This window comes from Seriola dumerili, unplaced genomic scaffold, assembly GCF_002260705.1.
Source record: "Seriola dumerili isolate Sdu_G_001 unplaced genomic scaffold, Sdu_1.0 BDQW01000216.1, whole genome shotgun sequence".
Classification (NCBI taxonomy): Eukaryota; Metazoa; Chordata; class Actinopteri; order Carangiformes; family Carangidae; genus Seriola; species Seriola dumerili.
Window position 1 is genome coordinate 4,599,413 of NW_019174471.1, and position 14,782 is coordinate 4,614,194.

Consider the following 14,782-nt stretch of genomic DNA (forward strand, 5'->3'; position numbering starts at 1 on the left):
CTTGGGAAAGCCACCTATGCCAACCGTCAGAACTCATTTACATTATCCCGTAGTACTCAGTGCATTTTCCAATAAGTAGTAAAAACACCTTAACCTTGCGTCATGTACTTACTCATATTGTCTCATTCGTGACCTCATTCCTCAACCATGCCAAAAGCACATTATCAAGGTTACTTGATACCCAAGTGCCTGTTGTCCTTTGTAAATACTGACGAATCACTGCTGGTAAAGTTCCATTTAGTACATAAAACCACATACCTGAGATGCCATGTTGTCTTTGGTTAACTGACTAGCTAACCGCTAATTGCACAATTGACCACAGTAGGTCATGTTTGTTCATGCACTTGGCTCTCAGGTTAGCACAATTTTAGTTCTCTGTGTAGGTTTGCTGAGTTGTGTGCAGTCCCCTCTGCTATCTCTGCACGAGTTGCCTGGATGGACCATTAGCTGCTACAGTGTTGACTAGAACTGCTGTGAATGGATGGCAGTACTCTGACATGGCTGCCATGGTCACCCTTTCAACCAACAAAGGTGGAATGTCATGTAGTAATCCTGTTGCCAGTGAGGTTGCACCATTCATTTAAAGCAGGGAGATTTTCAAAATAGCTGGGTTCTAGGTCCAATCTGTTCAGGATTTATAGCACACGATAAATTGTTAATTGTTAAGGGTCGAAATACCGTATTGACCTATCCAAGATGTTTGATGCTTTGACAGTCCTTACCAATATTATTATTTAAAATGCTTGATTGATTGTGGATGGTAGGTAAGGCCTAGAAGCTCTAAAACTACTTTAATTGCCTTTTTCTAAAAGTTGTTCCTTGAATTGTTGTTAATATCGTAGTTTTCATATATTGATCTGTTGAGACGCAGATCAGATATACGTATTCAAGTGCAGTTATAGCCCATAAGCAACATCTGTTATTGATATTTGCATTGGTTTAGCCTAAGTAATAAATCATTTTTGAAGTCAAAACCATGAGGCTTCACTAAAACTGTCTGTTATTGCTATTAACTATTACAAGGTAAATTGAATGTAACTTAAATGATTGTGGTTTTATATGAAGTGGCATAATAAAACTGTCTTTATCACTTTCCAGAGCACCAGGATTGCCTCCATCAGGCAGTCCATGAGCGACTCGGGGAGCTGCTGCGAGTCCTAAAGGCCATTATCAGCAAACACCAGAGCCTCAACTCAGTAGACATCCTCAGTACAGCTGGAACCGTCATCGCCACGGTCAAAGGTGAGCCATGATGACGAGCTCTCCCTTAAACACACACACACACACACACGTACACGCACACACACACACACACATATATAAGTCAGTGCTTTCCTGCAAAACATAGCAGCTACTCCTCCACTCTTCCTTTGGTCTGTTTTCTGTCTCTGCTTATCTAATCCCCCCCTTCTCCCTTGACAGTTTTCCCTCCTGGACATTCACTATTACTACGTCCTCTCTCTCTGTCTCCCCAAGTCTTAAAAAGAGCTTCCTGGGGAATGTTTCTGAGGAGTTTTCTTAAGCTTCAAAGCAATGCAGCTCTTCAGAAGTCACTCAAGTGCTTAGAAATGCATCAGCATGTGTTTCAAACCCCATACAGAGAGTAAGAAAATAATATTTGGGAGTCAAATACCTGATTCAACAGGCAGGGAGAAACGGTTGTCCTTTGTGCTTGGTCTGCCAGTCCAGAGGGAACTTCACTGAGGAATCCTTTTCAGTCTCTCATTCTCTGAGATTATGATCTGGCGTGCAGGTCAATTCTTAACTTGGCTGCCACACAAGAATCCCCTGAGTATACCTTGTCTCAATTTGCATTGGAAAGAGCTGCAAAGTTTTTTGAAAGGCTTTTATTTTATAAGGAATGTTAACATGCGGAACTGAGCAAAGTCTCAGGATGCTCGGCAGATGAATGCAGCAAGTCCACATACATGTGGGTGTGTGCGCCATAAACGGTTATGAGATGCATGCAAGTCCTGTCTTTTGTGCAGGAACTGATGTGTCATTCAAACATGTTGATGCACAGTACAGACACACAGAGGAGGCCCCAGATTTAATTTGACAGCTCAATAGTCATTCAGTAAAAGGCTTTGAATTTAGGGTCTTAATGATATTGCATTAATGGGATTTGGAAGAATATAGACTTAAAAACGTGTAGCTGTTTTTTAAACCTGTATCATTAATGTTGGCTGGTTTATCGACACCACTGTTAGTGATATCTCTAAGCAAGCACCTGTGTTGTATTGCAAATAATGTAACAGGCTGAGCATTTACAGTAGCTGCAATTCTATAGTCTTATAAATGTGCAGAGAAATATGCTATAACCCCTTTTCTGCCACTAGGTGGCCAGAATCGCTCACTTCTTGACCCCCACACAGTAACAAGGGGTTATCAGCTGTATACTGGCATCAGTATTTTTCACTACTAAATCTCAAAGCTTTTTATGTTACACAACATTAAGATGTAAAATTTTATTATACTACTATATATGGAGGTGTGTCATGTCACCAGGCAGTTAGAAAAAAGATTAAAAATATACAGTTTGACTGCAAGGATGAAAAAGTATTGGGAATTTTTCTAGTAGAAATTGTGTTACATGTCTACATCATCACACTAAGACATAGACTAGATCAAAATAGTTGTTCATATAGCATTGTATCACTTGGTGCTTCATATCCAAACGCATGCCTTGCTACATCCTCGTGTTACTCTTTATTGGAAGAAAAGTTCCTCGTAGATCTGAATTCTGCGTAGGACTTTGCAGCTGACAAGTGTTTCGAGAGTGTTGTGCTTTTCCAGTGAAACAATACCATTTTTCCCCGATGATGTAACTTCCATGTTTGGACCACTGGTTGGGGCCTGAGCGAGTACTGGCATTGTATTCCAGCAAGCCTCAGGATGTCCTGTTGGGGGTAGGGGCTGGACAGAAGAGGAGGAGATGTAACAGCACAAGAGAATTGCGTGCTTTGAATGGTGGTGCCTACAGTAGCTGGTCTGGGGGTTGACAAGAGGCTCCAACGGCCCCATGGACATTGGACCCATCAAAATCCTTTTTTTTTTTTTTTTTTTTTTGCACCTTTCTGATAAAAGCCTTAACACTTCCGGTGCCAAGTCAGAGAGACAAATTTTGCCGTTGGATTTGTTTCTGTACATTTTTTTTACTTTTTCTGGATATATAAACATATTGCTGCACCCCATAAAGAAAAGTTAGTTTTTCAGTGGCGTACTTAGGGTGTTTGGACAGAAAGTTTGCGTTTCAGTCACTCAGAAGTAGTCGTTTCTAGTTATGATCAAGAAGTCTTACTTCTGTTTGACAGGAGAAGAAGAAAACTTGTTTTGAGGTGGGTAATTGGTAGTTGTGCCATGTGTTGTACAGTATAGGTTACTTGTTTGACAGCGAAAACCTGGATGCAATGTGTAATAGCTACGAGGAAACATCTTAGTATTTGTTTGGCATTCGAGGGTGTGTGCTCTCCAATTTTCATTATATGGCATAGATATTGAAGGGCCTAACTGAAAGTAAGTGAAGATACTATTTGAACCAATGTTCGTCTAAGATTTAAAAACCCATTCAGGATTAGTTGAAATTTGGACTCTTTCGAGCTTGTGGTTCATCCATGAATGTTCCTTTCTGCCTCTGGAGAAAAGATGCAGAGACGGTTGAGGAAATCATGGAGGCAGCCGAGTGGTGCAGTGATTCACAAATATATTTCTTGGTGTTTGGTTTCATTTTCTGAACATCTCTCTCCTCATTTATTTTCTCTCTGCTCAGTCAGGACAGGAAGTTTATTGTGAAGACTGATTACAGCCATATTTATACTGGTGTTTTTTCCCCCACTCTGTCCTCAGTCATCACTGTGTTTAGACTTACAGCAGGAAGCTACTGCTTTTCCAGATTACAGCCAAATATACACACTTGCAGCCTTTGCTTATCTTTTCTGATTTTTAGGTACACAGTTGTTTTTGGATGCCTCTGAGGGACTTTTCAATTTTAAAATGTCTGCACAATTGAGATATGAAGTGAACACTTCCTTAGCTCTCAGTGTGATTTGAGGAGTACAACATGACTCAGAAGAGACTTTCATTGACTCCATACTTGACGTCATGCACAGGATGATGAATCATGCCATGGGTTTCTTGCCTTAATCACAGGATGTCTTCAGAATGCAGGGTTTAGGTTTGCTACCAAGGCTTGACTCTATCCTGCTTCATTACAATTTAACAGGAGTGAACTTTAAGGAGGTGAACGAAGAGAACAAACAGAAGCTTTTTGGAGAGATCTACACCGCTATCGACACATTGGCATTCACGTTTGGCAATGTGTAAGTATGATGTCATCACTATTGATTGCCCATTGTTACTCCATTAAATTGCAGATTCTTAATCAAGCCCAGGTTTTTGAAAGAGCAACTGTATTTGCTCCTTGTTGTTTTTGAGAGTAAATAATTAATGTAAGTCAATAAATCGGCTAACATAAAAGCAAAAATAAACAATCACAAAAAGCAATAGGGATGCTATGGAGACAGCCTTCAAGTACATAAAAAATGAGAATACAGAATAAATAATAAATAAATAATAATAAATTAATCATTACAAATATGTCTGTGTAAATACCAAGCTGACAAATACATTGGATAAGATATTTCGTCTTGAACATTAAAGGGGCACTCCACTGAATTGCTGATTTTCAAAGTTTGAAAAAATAACCCTGATGACATCATCAGAGTTATTTTTTTAAAATGTTACATTCTTAAATAGAAGTTTTGCCTTACAAAGTGGAGAATGTGAAAAGTGGGCATTTAGGAGGCAGGAGGCAGGAGGACAGCGAAAGATACTATCACCACTACTACTACTGATGAAAGATACTCCAGAGCTGCATTATGGGTACTGCAGAATCTGATGTTTTTGTAGTTTGACCCATGCTAGAGACAGGATATTGTAGCCTTTGGTGGATCTGTTTTGGCCATTCTTTTTAAAAATCTGTTTCTTTTACTTTATGGAAGTACAATACAAAAGAGCTGGAGTACCCCTTTAAAACCCAATAATCTAAAACACAATGATGTAATGTTTTAAACAGACTCCTCTTGCATATGTTGTATCTGATCAATTTCACCCTTTGTCAACCCAGTCTGTTGATTTCCCTGTCTTTTTTCCTTCAGAGTGTCTGACTTCCTTATGGGAGATGTAGAGAATGGATCAGTGTTGGGGCTCCCCCTAACTAAGAGAAGCAGGGTAAGAAAACTGCCATATTTATTTATATATATATATACATATATATATATATATATATATATATATATATATATCAAATTGATATTTAACATGTTCCGTAGCTGTGCTTGGCATCAAAAATAAAAGGCTGACATTAGTATATTCATATGCCCCCATTCTTGTACACACACACACTTATCCTTAGTTCATTCACTGACCTGTTAACGCCAGGATGTGGTCTACTGCCCCTGAAATGTCAAGTAAAAGATATGAAAAATTAGCCTGCAGAGTCCAGGGGTTAAGCGAGTGCTTGCAGATTGACGCATGTTCCTGAAATGGTCTCTGCAAAAGATGAATTAATCTATGCTTTGTTGTTTTCCTGCAGTTGGTTTTATAAGTGCTCTAGAAAGGAAGTCATGGTTCTGATAAGCCTTGTTTAAAGAATGTTTGCAGAGCCTAACGTGCTTTGAGTCGGAAATTCATCCACCCCCTTGGTATATTTTTTTTTCCCCATCTGTCTGTTTTTCAGTCTTTTGAGAACCTTTCTGTGGAATCTGGAGGATCCGGTCCTGAGAAAGATGATCCGCCAGGTAAGACAGATCCCTGTAACACATAGCTACTGTACTCTGGTGCTGCTATGTGAAAGTGTGGAAGGGGGAACTAATCCTTCTAATTTGTTGGAAAAAAGCTTATTCATAAATCAGTCTTAAGCCGAGCTACTGCTGCTGTTTCTGCTTGATCGTTCTGCGTTATGGCCTTTTGTTTGTGCTGCATCACTGCCATTGCAGGTATATTAGAGCAGTGTCTGTAGGGTTATCGGGGGTAAGAGCACTAGTAGCTCTCACGTCTTGATGACCAGTCTCCTTAACCCCTTATTAATACATCCAGCAGTCAGTCCTCTGTCAGCATTACTTACCTTCAAATGGTATTAGCCCATATCACACTCACACAAGGTCAGTGTGGGCTTTTCTCCATGACTCAATCACAGATGTTGTTAGCTAAACACATATGTCCAGCAGCGGTGAGCGGTATGATACGTGGGGGTTTGCCACTGCCGGTCATTTTTAAGCCCATCTTTTACAAGCTCCCTCGTGGGATCCCTGTGGTTGTCACAGGGCTGTGTCTGCCGGTTCGGGTGGAAGAGGTGGACAGGACGCTGCAGCGGCAGGACAGCGGGGTGGAGTCCGCGCTGCTCTACGCCAAGGCCTGGTCCAAGTACACCAAAGAGCTGCTGGCATGGGTGGAAAAACGTCTCAACATGGGTGAGTTAATGCACAGGTGGAAGGATAAATACATAGAATATTTCTGACATGTAGGGAGGCAGCAGCGGAGTAGCACCTATCACGCTAAAGTACAAAAGTTAGCTAGTGTCATGGACTATGTACTTAACTTAAGTACACATGACATAGTCCTTAAGCTTCATTACATATTTACACAAGTGTGTGTAGTCATGTCAGGACATCTTCATGAGATGTTGTCATGTACATTTAGGCTTTTAAAAAGCAACAACACTAATTTCTGTGCCTATTTAAAACAATGGTATCAAGTTAAAGATCCTTCAAGGTAGGTTATAAGACATATAAAACTACTCTGTTTGAATATGATTTTGATATAGTTTTTCCACACAAACGTTCAGTTACATAGTCAAAGAAAAATATAGCATCTATATCATCTTTGTCACTGAAAAATCTAAAAATCAGATTATGTAAAAAATATCACATCACACTCGTGTAAGTGTTTCCAAACTAGTTTCTGTTGGGTAACAGACTCCTGCTCCTATATTCACCTGTCAAACTCAGATTTAAGATGAGGACATCACATCCTTTTTGGATGTGAAAACAGCCCTCTAGTGTTGAACACTTCACAGACATCATTCTGCACAGTAAAGGTCAAACCTCCAAGTCACGAAACAATAAGCAAAACACGCTGGCTGGCAGTTTTTAGCTGTACTTACTTTACATCCACTTGAATGCCTACTCTTATCTGGGAAAAACCTACTGGAAATACTGTTCATGAGCAAATGGTTTTCCTGATGTCTTTGTATAGTTTCAGATTTTTCATTAGCTCTGTTCAATGGGAAATAGTATAATATTTTTCCATTTTTTAATTTTATTTTGGTTCATACGTTCAGTTGGTCTTAAACATAGCTCCATGCAGCACATGGTAGATGAAAATGTTTTAAATTATTCTACGTATTGCAGCACAGAATTCAGCTCTGGAACAAATTTGGGTATTAATTAGATTTCACTCAATCACCTGAACTGGACTTAAAACAATGGCACCTTATCCGGGCTCAAGGTTGAATGTGCAGTGTGAGAGCTTTCGTTCAGTTCACTGGTTAATGAATGGTTTCAGTCTAATACTCAGTCATTTGGCCGGTCAACACAGTGACACAAAGGACTCAGTCAGGTCGTACAGTACGTTTGTTATCAGGTGAACAGACGGCTTGTTTGTTTAACACATCCAAATGCTTTATTTAGTGATTAGTTTTATAGAAGTGGCGGATGACTCAAGGACATTGTATGATTTAATCAGAATGTACTTTAAATGATTTTCAGTCAGTTGTGTATTTTAAAAAAAATGGTTAATACAAAAAGGTACTGCAGCACAATGCAAATGTTTGTACACAGGGAAATGACAATCTGCAGGCCAGTAGAGAGTAATTATATGTAAACCTTGGTGTGGTCTATTTTTAGATATCGAGTGTGCGAAGAGTTACGCCAAAATGGCAGAATCTGCCAAGACGCTCGCAAGTCAGCAGGTGAGTACATATTGATGCTAACTTGACTTGCATTCATAAGTTTTGCTGCCGCCTTTAAGACTTTCTCCTCTTCACTGAAGGAATTCATGCCTTTCCGTGAGATCTACATGACTGCTTTCAAAAATGACAGTGAATACAGCCAGTTGGTACTTCACACTGCAGCAGTGCTCCAAAGCAACAAATTCATGCAGGTAATCAGCAAAACAGCTACTGCTTGGTACTTTGAACAACTTGGGTTGTTTAATAGAAACAGGAGGACTTACTGACTGACTGTGTGTGTGTGTGTGTGTGTGTGTGTGTGTGTGTGTGGTGGTGGTGGTGGTGGGGGTTACGTGTTTCTCTCCAGCCTCTCCTGGCCAGAAAGAATGAGCTGGACAAACTACGAAAAGAGGTCAAGGAGCAGTGGCAGAGAGAGCAAAAGAAGATGGTGAGTTGACAACCATAAAGGCTGTGCTCTGAAGAGGGCCCCACACAAATGCATCCAGAATCTAAAGCTTATTTCGCTGACCTGTGGACGTGGTCCAAGAAATGCTCTTGAAGGGCCTCAGCCCAGTATACACATGCATACAAATGCTTTTGTCAGGTAGTAATGCAGCCTACCAGGACAATCATTCTGCTCCACTTATGATAGAAAGAGCATAATTTATTTAGCTAATAACACTTACCACTGTAATTGCTCATGATCAGTCATTTGTAGATTAATTGCTTTTTAACATTAAAGTAGTTTTTAATGTTAAGTGGCACTCGTAAAGGACCCACACTTGAAGATAAATCAATCATTAAACATAAATTATGTAATATTGTATAAATTACTTTGGTCCCATTTACTATTAAGATAAAAGTGGATATAACCTTAAATGCTACGTTTTTGTGATGGCTTTGGTTAGCGTTGGAGTAAAACAAACCTACTTTTGGTTTGAATGTAGAAATTTGCACAAATTCTTAAAGCTTCCTGTGTGTCACTGAGTTAAGATGGTGATGAAGTAGTCATTTTCATTTCAGGGGAAGAAAGACAAAGGAAAAGTGGCAAGATCAGACGCTTTTAGTCTATACTGCAATGTTGCGCTTATGTTGTACGTGGCATGTCTGTTTTTGCATGTAGGTGCTGCATGTGTGTGGTCTGTGCTTTAAATTAATACGTGTACATCTCCACAGCATGAGGCCGACAGTGCTCTGAGGAAGGCTCGGCTGCTGCAGGTCCAGCGGCAGGAGGAATATGAGAAGGCCAAAGTGTCCACCAGCCGCCTGGAGGAGGAGCAGATGGGAGGAGGAGGGGGAGCGGCAGCGGCCAAACAGCTAGAGAAGAGGCGCCGGCTGGAGGAGGATGCCCTGCAGAAGGTACAGCACCTCCTCTGCTGGGCTGATAGCTCAGCACAAACGTGCACAAATGTGGTATATTGTAGATTTGTATGGGTCCTGAACTCATCTCATAGGATTATATATACATTAATAGTAAACAAATATGACCGTTATGGAATAGAATACCAGCCTCTTTTGGCTGTTATCGGCTCTCAATTTACCATTTACCAAACATGAAACATCTAGTAATAATAATAATAATAATGATAATAACAACAACTGATCTACCTTGTGTTTGCAGGCTGAGGAGGCCAGGGAGCACTGCAAAGCCTGTCAGATTGATGTTGGAGAGAAGAGAGTGGATCTTGCCAACACCAAGAGTGAGATCATCACTCAGATCCGAGAGATGGTCTCTCAGTGCGACCTCACCCTCAAGGCTGTAAGTTTAGGTTTTGGTGCTATAAAAGTTTATTTGAAGTTTGGACTACTTGGAATGATGGAAGCAGTGGACTATCCAGGACAGACTGAAGAGGAGGCACTGGGATTTTAACCACATTTTACTACAGTTTCAGAAATATATGGAAGCAGTTCCTGCAGGATAAAAATGTTTGTTTACTTTTTGTAGGTGACAGTCAATTGGTTCCAGCTCCAACAGGCCCAGGTTGTATCCCTCCCTGTCAACCACCAGAGTCTGTGTGAAAATGCCAAGCTGTACGAGCCTGGCCAGCGCTACATCGACTTTGTCAGGAGTTTGCCCACTGACGGGCCTCGCCTGGAGTCCCACTCGTTTGATTCAGCTGTTACACAAAGCACAGGGTGAGACATCGTGACTCTGTGGTTGTCATCCTAATCTGATCTGATTTGCTTTTAAACAGCAGGTTTCCTATTATGGATCATGAGCCATACCGGAATGTCCTCCTCCTAGATATCTGATGCTTAGGGTTTTGTACCTAAATTTAACTATGCCAATCCCCTCAGTTATCAGTGTTTATGTTTACTATGTCAGATTTGATCAAAGAAATGACTGAGTTATTTTTCTAAGACAGATAACAAGCTCTCAGGAGGGTTAACAGTCACAAAGTGAGTTTACTTTCACTCTCATTTAGTTAATTGAAATGTTCAGTAAAAAAAGTCCCAGTCTTTACATGTAGTGGTTATGATATATATTATTTTTATACTGTATCTGAAGCTTAAATGTGGCGTCACAGGATTCTGTGGGAAGATGAACATTTATTTGTGGTAAACAAGTGGTTGTAAATACAGTGGCGCTGTAGACCTCACTGCAGAGGTGCAGTGAGTCAGTGAGAGAGCTTGTTTTGGAAAGCATAAAACAATCAGGTTGGCTGGGTCTTCCTGCGGAAATGACTGCGGTCACGGGAGAGAGGAGCAGGGGCAGTTTCACTGAACCTCTTTGAAAGGTTTCAGTAGTTTTCAAACCGTATACACATTGTCTGACTAAACTAAAACATGGTGCTTATTCTATATTTGGGCAACTTTAGCACTCAGAAAGCTTTGGTCCAAAAAGTTAGTTTCCTTTTGGGAGAGTTTTGTTGACACAGGTTTGTGGTCACACACACACCCCAGGCAGATGGAAATAAGAGAGTGCTTTGTTCTCACTTAGTTTTCTCCTTCCACACCCCCAACCCCCCAACTCTGATCCCACTGATCAAAAGAATTCAGCTTGGGAGAGAGGAAATAAAACACACACATGCTCATATGCATCCTCAACGCTGGTCCTCAAAAGGTTAAATATAGACCGCTGACCTACATATTGTATATTGTGAGATAAAGTGGGATACTACTCATTAACAATGGCTGGCATGGTTTGCACATCAGCCATTCTGAAGCCTGTAAGTCAGTTAATCATCATTGTTCTCTAATTAACTGCTGTCTTTGATGGTAAAGTGGGACTGATCTCATAATATCAGGATCATTCAGGGAACATCTTGAATATAATTTGATTCTGCAGTGTAGGAATTACAGATACTGATCTAATTTAAAATTGTCTGGCCTATGTTATTGCTTGACATATGAGACTAATCACACTATAATAGAGACAACTCTTAAATTTCAGGAGCATTTCCACAGTTAATTATGGCCAAAAAAGGAGAAATTTAGATTGAATGACATGAAAGTGCTTTTCTGTTCTTTGAATTTTTTTTAACCAACTTGAGGCTCTAAGGATGGAATGTGCCGCATGTCATATAGATTATAAAGTCTAGTGAGGCAAATAAAATCTTGATCAGGAATTGAACACCAAGAGTACCTTCAGAAAAAAGTTACTATACTGTATATACAGCAGATTAGATCAATCAGCACAACATTGTCATTTAAAGAAAAAGTCTCTTGAATTTGGTATCTATGAAGAAACACACTGGAATTTTACTTAAGAGTAACACTAATGTCAGTCTGTAAATCCTCTTTCCTCCTGCAATCAAATATATTTTATTACTGTGAGGTTTTTCAGTGTCCCATTATAACCACACACAGTTTTTAGTGGATTTTCTGAATAGATATTGAATATAAGGCACAAAATGCTGAACATCATGAGTGTCTGAGTTTCAGCCTTCAAAAATGCATGTTGCTTTGAGGCACTGTAGGTTTATTATAAACAACAGCATTATATTTATTCCATCATTTTCCTCCCCAGGTTGCCTTTCAACAAGCGCTCGCTAAGTGGCTACCACTCGTCCCACAGTAACCTGTCGCAGGCATCCGTGACTTCTGACCTCCTTGGTGGAGATGACGTAGACAGTCCCATCAATGCCCAGCATACCAAGATTGCAGAACGGCGCTCCAACAGTAGCATAGACATCCAAGGTATGCATGTTTACCTTTTGCATAGTAACTGCTTCTCTTAGATAGTGTCTTAAAATGTTTGAGCAAACATGGACAAACATGTAATTACTGGTCAAATGCAGTCGACATGACGTCATGTAGAAATCATCATCGGTAAACACGAAGTCCTTGTGTAAGCCTGACTGGATCCTGACAGCAAAAGCTGTTTTCTAGAGCTGTCATGTGCATTGTTTACCAAACTAACTGGGTAAATTTCATTATATAACAGACAGAAATGGCACATTTTACAATTCTACATTCCTCAGTAGTCCAAAAGGTCGTAGAGCCAGGTACAGAGGCTTTAAAGTGCAGCCGATTTTCTTGTGTTGTTGTCTCCTTTTGTTTTCTTTTATTTATGTATGCAAGTTGGATCCACCCAGATCTTTTCAGGCACCATTGTGCTAATAGGTCCATCAGTGGTTAATGCACTAACCCTATTTTTCTAGGCCCATTTATTAAAGACAGATATGCACAAACACACATACTCATTTAAACAAGTTCATTTTTAACTGAGATTAATCTCAAAGCTATCTAAGTTAACATAGATATTTAAGTAATAGTGAAGTGTTGGAGTTGCATTTTTACAACACATGACTGAGATATTATTTAATGCCTTTCGATGCTCAATTTTGTTTTTATCCAGCACTTCGGATTCAGACCCCATTTCGTCCCTGGGCCACGGCCGGCCAAGGTGGAGGGATGTGCAGCGACTCAGAAAGTGCTGGAGGGAGCAGTGAGTCCCGCTCCATGGACTCACCCACTGCGAGTCCAGGTAGGACCATGGGAGACACAGTGTGCCTAAATTAATTTCATCATTTTCTTAGCTTTAAATTGAACTTAGTTTACCTTAAATTAGCTCTTTACAAGACAGATTATTCTTAATGAACAACATGAGGCAAGATCAAGCATGGTGTCCTGCATAACAGTTGTGTGTGAGTGTGTGTTCACAAAGTAAGAAATTGTTGTAACAGGATAAAAACAAACAAAAACAAAACATGCATGGCTTACTGTTTTTTTTAGGTTGTGTTAATGGTCAGGCTGCTTGTTAATTAATTAGGATAGCATTCTAACAGCTTCATGTGTTCTTTTGTTCCCCTGCATAAATCTTTGCCTGCTGTCACATTTTCTATCAAGGAAGTCCAAACACATTCTCCACCTCTGAAGCGTTTGTGTTTACCGTACAGCCAAGGAAGTTAAATCATCAGGTTTCCCACACTCGTCATATAGCACGCAGCTTTAAGTATCAGATGGGTCAGGCTTAGGTCATTGATAAAGCAACAACACCTTGCAAATGATAGACAGGATGGGCATTCCTCAGTGCTGACTGTCTTAAATGCCCCCGGGGCCTCCATGTACTTTTTTCCCTATGAACGTGATGTTCACCCAACTTTGTTGGCAAGTTATCTGAGAATCCAGGGGCTTAGCCATCCCTGACAGGGCCTCTTGGTTTTAACATTATGCAACTGTATCAGTCTACAATGTACACAAACATAAAAAAGTAGCTTTGGTGTTTGGGTTACTCTCTGTGTTTCCTCTGTTGCTGTGCAACAGCACATATGTGTCACAGTGTAATGTCCTTAGAAGAACAAATCAGGATCTAGCATGACTCCTGCAAGTGTTTGCAGGTGAAAACATGTTTTTGAAAAATGTGTGTCTGTCCATGCAAGACCTTTTGGTATGTGTTTCTCTCATCAAGTGAGCCTTTCACTAATTAGACAATTTGACAGTCACAAGTAGTCTATTGCAAACTATGAGCATGTTATACACATATTATATTTACTGGTTTCGCCATTGCACAGTAGATATTAACACAATATCCTGTTTCCTTCTTTCTTGAATTAATGTCTATATAAGAATTTATAATTTACTATTTGTCCTTGGCTGGGGGAGGATGGTAGTTTGTCAGTCAACTGTTAGTAATAACGTATATCAAAATGTGGAAGGGTAGTATGCCATTTTTAGTTGTACCAAAGTGCCTACAATGCAATCCCCACTTCCACCCACCAACAACCAAGGTGTTAACGGTGTAGGAGTTTATCCCTGATGAGACAATGAGGGCTGAGCCTCCTGATTGGCTAAACAACATTATTAAAATTAGGTCTATTGGAAATCATTAATCAGTCAATGGACTTGTGAATCACCCGACAATCCCTAACTGGATTGTCTTGGTTATCAACAACATGTAGTCGACCACACCTCTTCATTGATGCATTAAATTGAAAAAGTTGTCACAGTCCGGGGCTCAGCACACCTCATTGCCACCACTGTGATGTAGAAGACAGGGAGCAGAAAAGGAAAGAAACTGACTTGAAGTGACTGTGAAGATGTGGACTCACTGGTGTGTCCTGCCTTACTGTTCAGGAGACTTCAAGCGGAGATTACCCAGAACCCCCTCCACTGGCACCATGTCTTCCGCTGATGATCTGGATGAGAGAGAGCCTCCCTCGCCCTCTGATAACGGTGAGTCAAACTGAACACTCACGAATGTTGCACCACATCATTCCCCTTTTTCCACATGTTTTCAACATGTCTTGTCTGTTAGTTAGTTCTTAAGTTATCCTTTTTATCCTACATTGCATATATTTAGCTTGTTCTTGTATTATTATCTTTCTTCATTCTGGATTTTCTTATATATTTCTATATATTGTATATGTGTTAATATGTATAATCTATTCT

General features: G+C 40.1%; 1 protein-coding gene across 2 annotated transcripts in view; it reads left to right on the forward strand.

Moving 5' to 3' along the window:
• Positions 1-14,782, forward strand: part of LOC111228251 (rho GTPase-activating protein 29-like) — a 34,485-nt gene that overhangs the window by 14,277 nt on the left and 5,426 nt on the right. Inside the window, exons 3-16 of one of the 2 annotated variants that reach the window (XM_022754093.1) lie at positions 1,099-1,242; positions 4,223-4,319; positions 5,157-5,229; positions 5,738-5,798; positions 6,324-6,470; positions 7,905-7,969; positions 8,050-8,160; positions 8,316-8,396; positions 9,125-9,307; positions 9,570-9,707; positions 9,894-10,084; positions 11,919-12,088; positions 12,750-12,878; positions 14,468-14,566. In XM_022754093.1, the coding sequence (XP_022609814.1) occupies positions 1,099-1,242; positions 4,223-4,319; positions 5,157-5,229; positions 5,738-5,798; positions 6,324-6,470; positions 7,905-7,969; positions 8,050-8,160; positions 8,316-8,396; positions 9,125-9,307; positions 9,570-9,707; positions 9,894-10,084; positions 11,919-12,088; positions 12,750-12,878; positions 14,468-14,566 (1,689 nt within the window). Of the gene's footprint in view, positions 1-1,098; positions 1,243-3,127; positions 3,339-4,222; positions 4,320-5,156; positions 5,230-5,737; positions 5,799-6,323; positions 6,471-7,904; positions 7,970-8,049; positions 8,161-8,315; positions 8,397-9,124; positions 9,308-9,569; positions 9,708-9,893; positions 10,085-11,918; positions 12,089-12,749; positions 12,879-14,467; positions 14,567-14,782 lie in introns of those variants that run through there. The other variant, XM_022754094.1, reaches the window with a different exon arrangement.